Genomic DNA, 13,626 nt, shown 5'->3' with positions numbered 1-13,626 from the left:
AAATGGAATGAGCTCTCTCTTACTTCACTGAGATTACAATCTTTGCATATTATTGTGGCTTTTTCAGTACTTCAAAAAATTAAATCTATTTTCCATTAATGAGATTCCAGAAGCAAATGGAATTGCATTTTAATGCTAAATAATTTACAAAATGAGCTGTCACTGGTGATAGGAAAAATTGCTTGTTTGAACATTACTGAAGGGTGTTAGTCTAAGAAATCTTACAAATAAAATACTGTGATCTAGGTACCTTCAATACGTATGAGGATTTTGTGTAAGAATCCAAAACATTGCATGCATTTTTACAATGAAGGCAGACAGTTTACAGTCAGGTCTATTAGAAACAATGTGACAGTACCCTGCAATTTACAGGACTTAATGATCAGCTTTAACACTTGTAGTGTGTAGCCTCCCATGTTCCACCTGTCAATCTTAGATGTGTACAATACACTATAGTGACGTTTTGTTGGTATTGTAAAGAAGATGAATTGCTGTGTGGTAATCACAAGAGTATTATAGGATTTGCTACGAGGTCACATTGAGGCACTCACTACACCTATGAGCCAGTGCTTTTAAGGAGTAACTTCTGTAAAAGCAGGTGGCGGGTTGCTTTAGGATACTGAGGTTTTGCAAAGCTATTATGATAGTAGAAAGAATTATAATTATATTAAATGAGGCAAAGGATTGTTGCAGGAGTATCACCCTTAGATTGCATGCAGAATGATTTAGTATGTTTTACTGTATGTTAAACAATTTCTGACAAGTCTTTTAAATTATCATTTATTGTGTTTTCCTTCTGCTGCATAGGTGAATAGGTTTAATTACATAAGAGCTATTTATAAAAAGATGGATTGGCCTCAGTGGTGTTCTTTAGGATCACTGTGTTTCTGTTAAGTGAATATTGGGGAAGAGTAACAGTGTCTGGAAAACGTTGGACTGCTTTGACTTGGTTTAAGGCCCTTGTAAGGAGGAGATGCTGCGGTTGTCAGACAGAAGGACCACCCAGCTGTGGCTTGGGTAAAGTACATTTATTGTAGAGGTCAGGGAGATACAGGAGCTGTTTCTCCCAGAGGATGACCAAATGAACCACAATGAGTATAGTCCTGTTTATTATATATTAGAAACCTAAAACAAATCTAATAACTATTTCTCTGCACAGTTTTAAAATGGTTTCAGTTGAAAGGTACTTAAAAGCTAACATAAGACAACTTGGTACGTCAGTTCAGCATGAATAGTTCTATATTGCTGACCTGTGTTTTTATATCAATATAAAATAGTTACAATATCAAAAACCCATTTGAATATCGCCTTCCTAAAAACCTGTATGGGCTATTGAAGGAATCTCTTACCTAGTGAGGGAAAAAAGGAGTCTATTAATCTTTATTTAAAAAAAATAAACTTGGTTCCATCTGTGGAGGAATGAGCATTTGCTGAGCAGTTCTGTCTACATAACAAATCATTCCAAACAAGTCCGAAAAATCAACTGGTCCATCGACTCCAAAAAGTAAAAAGCAAAACATCCGTTTTCAAAGCCTGTCCTCTCCAGTAAAAAGCATGCTGTTTATAAATGTTTGTGGAGTACATTTTAGGCTTGTAAATATGTCAAGTAGAAGACTGGAATGATGAAACATGATTTGAAAGCCCAAGCAAATCTTGCAACCATGTGATATCACTCGTGGATTTTGGGGGGAAATAGTTCATACTGCTTTTATAGGGAGGGCATCTGGGGAGTAGAGGTTGTGTCTGTGGGAGTGGGTTTTATTTCAAGTTGTTTTCATAAAGTTAGCTTTATGAAAATCTTTTCACTAAGTAAGAAGGCAGTTGATAGATATCAGTGATAGTTATATTAAATAAATTATTTAATTATTAAAGAGCTAGGGCATTCTGTACATGGTGCCTTACTTTTTCCTGTGCTAGTGTACAATTTTATGTCTTAGTGCTGTGAATATATGGTATGTCCATAGGCTGGAAACGTAGAGATGTCAGTAAGAATTTATCTGGAATATTATGGACAGTTGTGGCCACTTACAAGACAATATGGCTATTCTTGAATCAGTTCAGAGTACAGCAACCAGGTAATCTTTTTAGCAAAGATTTTAACGAGAGATTTTAATTCAACCAACCTCTTTCAAAATTCTAAGAGCATTGACAAATTCAGAATCAAAAGTAAAACATGAACCAGAGGACACAAGTGGAAACTATAGCAAAATACATTTAAAACTAAGAACAGTGGGCAGTTTTTAGCACAAAGTGTTGTGGGAGTCATCAAGAAGCTATCCAGCCATATTTCAAAGCTGATACCCTGGCTTCTTTTAAGAAACAGCTAAATTACATCTTTGGCTCATTTTCTCATTTGTAACCTTTCTTATGATTTTTTAAGTAAATGCTTTTATCCATGCACAGCATTTGTATTCTATAATACACATCTTTGTTTGTTTTCCAGACCTGCTGGCCATGACAGAATACACTTCTCTTCTTCAGCTGCTCTGTCCAGATTTCCCAGTAGAAGTGGTGCAAAATGCAGCAAGGTCAGTGATATAAGTCCTGCAATGTTCTGCAGTTTTAATTTAAATGTGGTAGTTATTAGTCAAAAAGTCATGGTTCTTATTTAACTATTGTAAATTTCTGTTTATACACATTACTACATGCTCAATCTATGCATGTAAAATTAAAGTAACGTTTAAGAGCTAAAACGCAAAAAATATCTGAATCTCAGAGTAAAATCATTTTAGTTTTGGTTAACACTGCGGTGTGTAATTCATTATAATCAGATTCCAACAGACATTGTATTGTGATGATAGCTTTGATGCTTCTGTTATGAACTCCTTTACCTAACACAGGGTGGAAGTACTTAGCTACAGTAGTTCTGTATATCTTCTTTCTAAGAAATGAGACATGGGTACATTTATTCTGATGGTACATAAGGCCAGGAATTTGCTTTAACTCCATGTACCGGTTAATTACAGACAACTTCATAAAACCCAGATCTTAAACAGGGAGTTTAAAAAGTACAGTATGAACCTAAGCCTGTATTTTAGATTAAAGTAAAATGTAACCTAATATTTTGAATCTTGTGTGGTCTTAAGTCCAGGTTTTAAAAGATTGTGTAAGTCTGTTTGGGCAATATGAAAACACTATGTTTTCTCTGATTACCTATTTAACTAATTTGCATGTCTTATTTTTGTGTTGACTTGGGGCAGTGAAGGACTAAATGAGTGAATGGCATTGAAATTGTGTACTGAGAGAAAATTTCTTGTGGATCCTTGTTTTAAGTTCACATCTTTTTCGATTTGCAGAATAAGCAACATACATTTAGAGAGGAAAGGCAAAACTCATAAATGAGAAAGCCCATAAATCTGCTATGCTTGGCATAATCACAGCCATAAAGCAATTATGGAAACAATTCTTAACACCAGCTTGATACTGGAGAAACCATTTTGTCCCATTTGTAGCCTGTGAGCCAGTTTGCCCCTGTGCACCAGCTGGGCACTTGTCTTGGATGGGAATTTGGCTTAGACACTGCTTGGCCTCTTTGTATTAGGGGAAATATAAAAGATATATAAGAAAAAAAACTCCATGAATATTTTTTAAAACTTAATGAACAAGAAAGTAATAAGCATTTTAGTATGTCCCACAGTGAAACGGCTTAATTATTTTTACCTACTGTAGGTATCTAATTAATTTATTTCCTAATCAGTTATGATTTTTAAAGGCAAACACAAGGTTCAATGATCTGTCAAGAGATGGACCTCAAGGTGATGAATAAGGTTAAATGACCTGCAGTGTAAGACTAAGATTCTTTGACAAGGACGGTGTAATATTTCTGATCGTTATCACTGAGATGGGTGTAGGCGGTCATCGTATAACTGCACCAACATAATAAAGATTTTCAAAAAGAGACAAATGTATTTTGACTTTTGATGTTTTTTCTTTGTGTGTTTGTAGAAAGGAAATTCATAATCATGTTTTATGATTTTTTAATAATTAATATTTTGTTATTTAAGAATGCAAAAATTATATATGATCTTAGAATACAACACTGAAACACTAATGTTCTAGTACCACTAGCATTGCTTGAAATGTAATCTGATCTCTGAACACTAAGGAATTTCTTTATCCTTTGTATTGGGAGGAATTCTTCTGTTTTTGGTGAACGCACTAGAAAAAAAAACTTTCTTTATATTTATCACAGGTGCACTGCTGTAAGGAGAAAGTGCATGCTGGCTTCTTTTCAGATTTGCCTCTGAATGAGTTTGTTTATTTTAAATATTTCTATTAACCTGAGGGGGATATTTGTTCTTCCTGTCATTGCAAGATCCTGTTTCATCTACACATTGAAGATTGGCATAGCAGCATACTGTATGTAATGGTAAAAGAGAACTTCATTATACCAGCAGAACTGTACTGTGACAAAGTGTACTTTGTCTATTTGAATCTCCAATGCCAAATCATCCACTGCAGTGGATATAAGTACAAGGTGTTATTAATTTCATTGGAAATTAGAAGTTCAGAATCTTCTTAAAAAGAGAATTTAAGAGGGATACTCTATTTTTAAAAATCTAACATAAGTCAATATTTCTTCTAAATCCAGAATGTAGTTATTTTCCTATGACTGAAGAGCAATTATTTCAACTATAAAATGTAAGAACTTTGTTTCTTCTGATTTACATACAGTAACTGTCAAAATGTACCTTTTGAAACTTGGATTAAACTGTATTGCTTATTGAGCAATATTGCTTTAGAGCAAAACCGCTATAGCTTCAGTTTCAATTGTTCTTAAATTAATCAATAATATTTTAATAATTTTAAATCAGTGTCCCACAGATATCTTTATTCTGGAATGTCTATTTGTCTGTGGGGACTTTGCCTTAAAAGTTTTAATTCATTTTAGATTTGTCTCACATGAATAAGACCGTCAAAATGAATTATTTGCAAGAAGTGCTTATGTAGACAAGTTCAAGATTGTAAAAATGCATTGGATACTATTTATTATCCAATGAAAAAAAAGTCTGCTGTAAACAAGCTGTTTATACAGCGTTTCACACTTTCACACTTCTTGGCATCTGATCTGTAGAACAGTAGCAGTTCAATAAACACATACCTGTAACTGGGCCATATGGTAGTGTTTAGTACTCTTTATTGATTGTCTTTATAATCATCAATACGTCAATTTCAATAAATCTTTAGCAGTTTACAGTTAAAAATTGTTATATGATTATAACAGAATAAATATATGCAAATACATGCTCCAGTCCTTTGATAATTACAACGTTTTCTGTAAGTTGCAGTTTTTTTTGGCAATGTGTACATCGGTTTTCCTTGGCACTTGCGTTTAAATGTGGATTTCAGCTTAGCTTGAATACATTCTGGAGTCAATACAGCCTTTATAGATCAACTTAATTGTTCCACCAATCAGCGTTTAAAAGGGTTCAGTAGTGTGTTTTGCTTTTATCATGCAAAGCAGGGCTTGTTCCATTCTGTCCCTGTAAATCACAAGCACTTCATTAAACGATAATAAATCCTGGAAATGGTTCTTGTCTTTTCGACTGCATGCCGCAAGTTCCACTTCTGTATGATGAAAACCGCTTTAGCATGTGCCTTCCCCTTTATGTATTCTCATTGTCCATAGTCTTAATTATTCTGGCTACTAAAGTCAATCACAACTGAAACTGGCTCCACATTTAAAATGCAAATCTTTTCTGTCGCTATATATCAGATATATTTTTACATGGGTCTGTGCTACATTACCAAATTTGGTATTTATCAAAAATATCGTATTGAATCCATGCCATTACTCACCTTTTGTTTAGTTTTAGTATATTGTTATCTGTACAAGGTAGCAAACTTTAAGATAGCAACACCCTGTATAAATACCCAGCCACATAACTAATGCATGTTTCTACAAATAAAGGATTGTGCTGATGGATGATGCTATGGACTGCCTGATGTCGTTTGCTGACTTTCTCTATGCATTTCAAATTCAGTTCTACTATGAGGGTAAGTATAACATTTGTAGCATAATATTCTGCATACAGTGCAGAAAATTATTAGTGTTAAGACTTTTTCTGCTAAGGCCTCTATTTCTTTTGCTTTATAATGAAGGTAAAAATATTTTGTATAAAAAGCTTAGATTTTCATAACATTTCACATGTATTAGAAACATAAATAATAAAATTAAATTTAAACTATAAACTTTATTTTATAGAAATATTGTTCTTTTTAACTATATCTGTACTATCTAAAGACAACAGAAATAAGAATAAAAGAATATAAGAAAGTACACGGTTCAGGATCTCAAGTTAGATATTTCCAAGCTTGTAGAAAACTTTATCAAAGCATCTTTTATCTTATCCACTCTTCTTTTGCTTCTTCTGTTTCTGGTGTGAAATAGGCCTGTATGTGTCAGTTCTTTTTTTTCAACCTACACCTACAGTGTACTTAAACTGTAAACTTTCATATATTTTTCAGTCATTCTAAGTTACAAAAAAAATTCTGACCCAATTAGATGGACCCCTGGTGATGTGCTCTCTTTAATCATTTTGAGTAGTTGCCATCCTAAGACATCTTTTGCATTTCAATGAACTTCACATTTGCCATTTTTTATCTATAACTTCAAATACATAAAATATAAAAAATATACACAATCTGAAAAGAATCTCTCTGCTTTTCAGAATACATGTTCAGCTACTCTTGACCATTGTTAATCTTCACCAAAGTTCTAAGCTCTCTGAGAAACCAATAGAAGCTGCAACATATTTCTTTTGCTATGAATCTAAAGATGTCTTTCCAATAAATGCTAGCTGTGTCAGTAAACAGAAGTTCTCAAAAGCAGGTGGACAGAATAAATACATGGAGATTTAGAAAACCACAAGTGTCTACACATTGAATATTCTCCCTGAAATTCCTTGAGTTATTTCTGCGAGATTTGGAATTCTGTTTAGTTTGGATATAAATGTACACAGTGTTTCTCTCAGACCTACTGCAGCTGACAGGCCCTGCTGTCTGTCCCAGGTTCCACAGAGTGATTATTAACAACCTCCCACTGTATTAAACTTACAAAGGAAATATACTCAGCATGTCGAAATGCTCTCTTCCATTTGTCGATTTAACCTTGTGAGTATTTCAGGAGTATCTCATTTTTTGTCCATGTTTTAATGCTCGCCAAGAAGGAGAACACACTTAAGAGTGAGCCGGAAGAAGCAAAGCTGCATCCTGACTATATAACAGGATAAAAGCACAAGCAGTGGCCTCATGAGCAGGTCTGATCCTTTAGAAACAGGCTTGACTTACATTCTTTTGCTGGGGACTAGTGTTTAAATCCCATTGCTACTCACTTCTTTCATCTCAAATGTTGTGGTAACGTGAGGAAGGTCCGTCTTAAACATTCTGCTTATTAGATTTGTTACACTTATGAGGCTTGTTGAAGAAGGAGCTTGCTGTACAGAAGCATCATGAGCAGAACTGGCCAGATTAGCCAACATTTTCCATACTGGAAAAAGAAGCTGGAAATATGCTTCAGAGTAGCAAAGTGTTATTAGTGGCCTATTTCTAAAAAGGAAACTCTTAAAAAAAAAAACCCTGTGGCATGCTTTAAAAATGCTTTGAAATCTTAAAGACCATTCAAATTGTAGTTAGTCTCGTTGAAGATGTGACTTTGTTTTCACTTTCAAAGTATGAATGAAACCTTGATCCAAATCCCGGAATTCATGTTGGTCAAACTGTAGCTCAAAGGGTTATTGTTCAAGTTTTCCTCTTAAGTATACTGTATGTATTTACCAATAAAAGTCTCTTGTCAGTAAATAAGTTTATATTTTTGTGTGCTCAAAATGCAGAAGTAAATGTTTAGATATTAAGGTACGCTCTCTACTGAAAATAAATCAAGCCAGACAGAATACGTTTTTGGTCTGTGTACTGTTTCAGAACACTAAAATGAATTTGTATTTTTTTAAACATATTAACCTTGCCGGTCCAACAAAATTATGATTACCTGGACATATATCAAACACACATCTGCAGACCTTTTAGGTCAGATCAGTGAAAGGATAGTCTTGTTCTGTTGCTTTTCACGATGACAGTCATACAGTAGTATCTTTCAAGATTTTGAAAACTGAACTTTTACAATTAAAAAAATGTGTGTGTCTTGGCAGGATGAAAACAAGCTGGAAGTAGAAAAAAAAACCTTTCAAGATCCCTAAGATGAATACAAAAGGGCAGTTTGATTATAGTGTCTTATACAAATGTCTTGCCGAAATTCTCATTTAACTGCAATGCATGTTGTGTTTTTCTGTCAGGTATACCAGCCTATTAAAAGTTCCTTATATGATCTGTTAAATTCTAGAATTTCTCGAGAGTATTGCAGCGATATACCAAGATTTGCTGTCTGGGAAAAGCCCTAATACTGTGATCGTCCCAACCTCTACTTCAGTAGAACAGCTTCCCCATGTGGCTACTACTGAGACTACACCTCAGGATGTGGTGGACTCTCTTACTTTTTTTGGATGTATAGAAGCTCTCTGTGAGAGATACAAGCATAGGTAAGAATTCTTCAAAATCAAATTGTTTTATAAATAAAATCTTAAAATGTATAGTAGACATTAAAACCTAATCCTGTATTTCTGCTTTTATCCTTTTATTTCATGTTTTTCCCTACTTTAATTGTTAAAAGATGTGACCAAGAACAGTAAAAGTAGAAACAGTTCAGAATAATACTTGGTACATACAATAAAATCTAGAAGAATCAACAACTTACTCATGCTTGAAATTTAGATTTAATTTTTAAGTGTTACAGCACGTCTAACCGGTTAATAGGAGGCCAGGTAAAGTTTTTGAATGCAAACACACCTGTCACTTACTGTACTATGAAGGTCTTTGTACCAGTACTTCTTGACAAAAGAACTTTGATTTTCAAAGCCTGTTTTTTCCTTTTGATCTTTTGAAGTTCATTGTATCTTTTGAAAAGCACATTATTCTCTCAAAACAGTTAAATATTCTTTTACCTTAGGTTAAGCCATATCTATTTGTATTTTATAGGCTATACTCTGCTTATCAGACCATAAAACTACTTTAGTAGTGGCAATGTTTGCTAGGCTTTGAGCCATCTGAAGTTTGCCTTTTGTACAGTTATGAATTAGATACAGCCCTGCTATACAATAGTCTTTTCTATTGCCTTCAGACTGGAATTCATGATTAACAAAATGAGCCATCAGATTTTTTTCTTCCATCAAACTACTTTATTATCCTTTACATACATCTGGCATAACTGTGTAAACAAAAGCAGGTGTGATTAGATGAAAAATGTAGTTTTACTTGTGGGGACTTAAAAGTAATAGGCTAATTATTATTTTTTAGTCTCTTGTTCTTGATTGCATTTGCTTAGCACAAGGCAATTATAGTTTTAAAGTGTAAATTGAGTTAAAGTAGTTAAAAGGGGGAAAATAAAGTGAATCTGTATATTTTATCCAGTAGCCTGCTTTCTATATCAGTTTAGATAAAGGACTTGGAAGTGTCTGTTCATTAATATTGTAATAACAGTTAAAAGCACACTATACCATGGCCAAGTGTATATACACTTACTGTATATACATTAATTCAGAAAAAGAATTGTCAGACTGCCTTGTTCAAGATAAATTAACATAATAGAATGTAACATGTAGCTGTTCTGTTGCTACAAGGATTTTACCATGAATGGCTAATCTACAGTAGTTCCTGTGTGAAATATTGCTTTTTGTGCTCAGTCTCCTCTGCTTATATTTATCATTCTTATTTTACTTAAGGACACATTACACCTTTTCACACCAAAAGACTTAAAGATTACCTTTGTAATGGTCATCTTTTACTACTGTTTCATGTCTTTAACAGCCACCCATCAACATCATCTATCAAGGAGATCCTTCAGCAGGTGCAGCGCGTGTCCTTCTATGGGTTTCTGATTGCTCTTGCAAAGCACGAGGGAATTAATTGTGAAATTGGTAAGTATACCAGCTACAAACTCAGCTACAAAAGCCACTCATGGCTGGACCTTATGGGTCGAATGAAAGATCTGACAGCTATCAAAATGACACTTGTGTTTACCAGACCAGAAATATAGGCCCAAATGTACACAAGTGGTTTAACCCACATAAAACAACTGTTTCTCAGTTATTAGACTCAAAAACTCCCATAATCTTTATTGGCAGGCTTTTAAAGGCTGGAGACTGCCCCCTAAACAGCTAATTGCATTTGCCCAACCAATAAGAACGTGGGATGCACCTACATTCTCATGTTCCTCAGTTAGCACTTTTTAGACCAAACAATTAGTTAATCACACCCATGTGAGAATGTGTCTTCAAACTCATTATCAATCAAGGATTATTCACCTAGTCTGTCTATTTACAATGATCAGAGGCCTTTAATGGCCTTCAGTGGCAGGTTGGCTTTAATTTCAGTTGGCCACAAACTTGTATTAAAAATGTTACTCTATATTGCTTTGAAAACACCTTTTACTGGGTTATCAATTAATGTTGTGCAGACAGAGATGAAAATGGCACTACCAAAAACACTCATAATAAGCATTCTTAGTGATATGCAAATCCATCGGTTAAATTAGACCAAGTCATTGAAACAATAATCCTAAATGAGACCAGAACTGAAACCCAACACCTGGCATGCTAATTTCCAAGCCTTTTCTTCAAATTAAGAACTGAAGTGATTAAAAATATTTATCCTTAATAAAATCCTGATTTGCCATTCTACATTTAAAAACTAAATAATTCTGATCAGATGCCAGTTCAATTCAGAGGCAGACCTTGAAGTTGTGACTAATATGCTGTTTGTTACTGTTTCTATTTGGGGAAAAAAAACTTAAGCAGGCTGCTTTGAGTTGCTGGTGAAAAAAAAAGACAGGAATGCCTGTTTTTGGCACTAAAACGGTTTCATTGTCTCAGTGTTAATGCCTTCTCCATCTACACAAAAGCCATTTAGATATAATTTATGTAGTGTTAGCAGAGGGCTTTTGAAAATAAGACATTTATTGATTTCCAAAGACATCTTCATTTTGGAAAGATCTAAGGATTTCCCCAGATGCACAGCAAGGTGGATTAAGTTGATTATTTTCAGTGTATTATGTATGTGTGCTTTATAATGTATTGAAGACATTGTTATACATCTTTCAGCTCATTAATTAAACCCCCCTTAAATATTTAGACAGGTTCTTTTTCTTTGCACACATACAATAGAGGGTAGGAAGGCAGGGGAAAGGCATTATTATACACAGAAAGCTCAGAAGCTTTGATAAAGAATATAACTTCAGGCACATATGCATGGTCTTACAGATGTAGATGCTGGGCAGCATGAAGCAGGAACGCAGACAAGGCTAGAAGTTTGTCTAGAACTTAATTTCCTTTAGAGGGCAACCAAACAAATCAAAAAACCTTCAAGGTCAGTTCAATTGTCATAAAATACTACAGTGCAGCAATGAAGCAATAAGGTTGTTATGAAATGAATGTTATCAGCAAAGAAACAATGCACAATATGTCATTTATGTCTTCAGGACTATGAAAACACATAAAGCAGCACAAAAGACCCCGTTGTGCAATACTGTAGTAAAGCAATGTGACAGTTAAGATTTTGTTTGAGAGTGTGAATTAGCAAGTTTCCAGAATGATGCTTGCTAGTGCTAAAGTACAGAGAACAATAGAAAAGCTCTATACAGATCTTAGGAAACAATCAGAAAATATTACTATACATTTTAAAATTGTGTCCAGTCTTAAAAGATTTATTCTCATAAGAATATGTAAATATATCCCTTAAGAATATAATGTTTAAAATATAATTCAAGTGGCCATCAATTAAATCACTGCGAATCTTCATAGAGTATCTGAATTGGTGCTGTTGTAGTTAGGTCCCATTTGTGATTTACAGTATAGCCATGATCTTTTCCAGAGAAGAGAATTATATTTTGCTTGTCAGCTGCAAAGAATGGCTTTCACAAGAATGTGCCTTCACTTCGAACACATCAGAAAGTTTGCACAGGCACATGGTTCATAAATGTCTGATGTGTTAATCCAGAAGCCCTTGATGGTTTCTTTTACCATTTTTGGAATCTTTCATACTTTATAACATAAAGATTTATTGCTTTAGGTCTGTTTGGAAGGATTTCTAAGGAAGTAATTTTGTTACTGATCCAAGCTCTCCAAAAGACTTGCTGAAAGAAAGTTTTATTTTTTCCTCTTCAGGGAAAGCCACTCATCTATGGCATATTGTTCAGGTGGTGACTTTTGTATCGGTCAAGTAGAAGGGACATACAGCATGTAAAGTAAAGTCCATTGTGTAGTTTAGGTTTTAATTTGCACCATTTTAACAACTATATTTAGAATGCTGCATGCTGAAATACTCTGTTGATGAAGCAGCAGACCTTTAATGAATGCAATACAAAGTACTCTACAAATTGTGCATTTTAACCATTTATAAATCTTCAGATAAAACTCTTTAACATTGAAAGAGGCTTTCAATAGATACCTGTCAGATCACATGGTAAGAGCCGCAATCTTTCTTACCACACCCATATGCATTTTAAGAAACAAACACTTTGTAAGTTTTAAGTTTAAAGTGACAGACGAAATAAATTCATCGGCTTTTCTTTAATATTTTGGATCATACACCCATGCCAACAGTGACATAATCTGGCAAAGCACATTGATGTCAAACGTGTTTTCTTAGGAAAGAACTCTGACCAAAAGGGCTTGGTGCAACTAATCTGTGCTGAGAGATTGATTGTGGTGTCAGTGCTAACAGCCTGCGAAACCAATGACAGTTTTAAAGGCCTTTTAGTCTTTTCCGAAAAACACGTTGAGAAACAGTTTATAGAAGGTACTGCTTTGCAGTGCTTAGGGGATTAAATGTCTCCAACACTCAAATTAAAGGATCTGTAAGGTGATCTTCATTCAAATCCTCAGTTTTATCAGTGTTGCTGTAAAACCTTGCCCTTTGACTTAAAATATCTTAGTCTTTATGATGTGGTCTCTATTAAATGTTTTAATAACAGTGCACTTAATTGTAGAGACTTCTGTTACAAAGTTTAAGAATGCCGTTTTATTGGTTCTTATACTGAGAGCAAGACTGGATTGCAGGATTAATAGCAAGATGTAATTCTCACCTCAAAACTGCATTTGGGAGGGAATGCACAGTCATCCAATATTAAAACTGTTAACCGAATTAGGTAACATGTCTTATATTTAATTTAAAGGGCTATTAATCAGCCACAAGTAACGATTCTGTAGGATTCTTAAGCAGTTTGTCATCTACACTATTAGGCTTAGAACAGCTGAAGTAATTTTAGTAGATGTTGTCCTGACAGCTATAATTTATATAGCCACTATTAAGGAATAATTGCTTCTTCTTGTAAAAATGTTCCTTTTGACTGACTTTTCATTATTACTTAAAAATGTATAATTTCACTCCCTTCAATACTCTAAATGTCATTAGTTAGCATGACGACTATGAGCTGGCATCCCGTCCAGAGGATGTTTTGTGCCATGAGTTTTGGGGACAGGCTTGAACGTGCCATGACCCTCACGAGGAATAAGAAACTTTGGGACAGAGGAGGGATGGACGAAAGAATGACTAATGTGCAAAGATCAAACGGGGGTT

General features: G+C 34.4%; 1 protein-coding gene across 4 annotated transcripts in view; it reads left to right on the top strand.

Moving 5' to 3' along the window:
* Positions 1–13,626, top strand: part of cstpp1 (centriolar satellite-associated tubulin polyglutamylase complex regulator 1) — a 53,420-nt gene that overhangs the window by 34,848 nt on the left and 4,946 nt on the right. For all 4 annotated transcript variants that reach the window (XM_015339356.2, XM_069181714.1, XM_069181715.1 and 1 more), the window contains 4 exons: positions 2,444–2,528; positions 5,912–5,997; positions 8,339–8,534; positions 9,859–9,968. In XM_015339356.2, coding sequence (XP_015194842.2) covers positions 2,444–2,528; positions 5,912–5,997; positions 8,339–8,534; positions 9,859–9,968 — 477 coding nt within the window. The remainder of the gene's footprint in view (positions 1–2,443; positions 2,529–5,911; positions 5,998–8,338; positions 8,535–9,858; positions 9,969–13,626) is intronic.

The sequence above is a fragment of the Lepisosteus oculatus genome, chromosome 21 (genome assembly GCF_040954835.1).
Source record: "Lepisosteus oculatus isolate fLepOcu1 chromosome 21, fLepOcu1.hap2, whole genome shotgun sequence".
Classification (NCBI taxonomy): Eukaryota; Metazoa; Chordata; class Actinopteri; order Semionotiformes; family Lepisosteidae; genus Lepisosteus; species Lepisosteus oculatus.
Note: the sequence above shows the minus strand (reverse complement) of the source record. Positions and strands in the feature narration are given on the sequence as shown.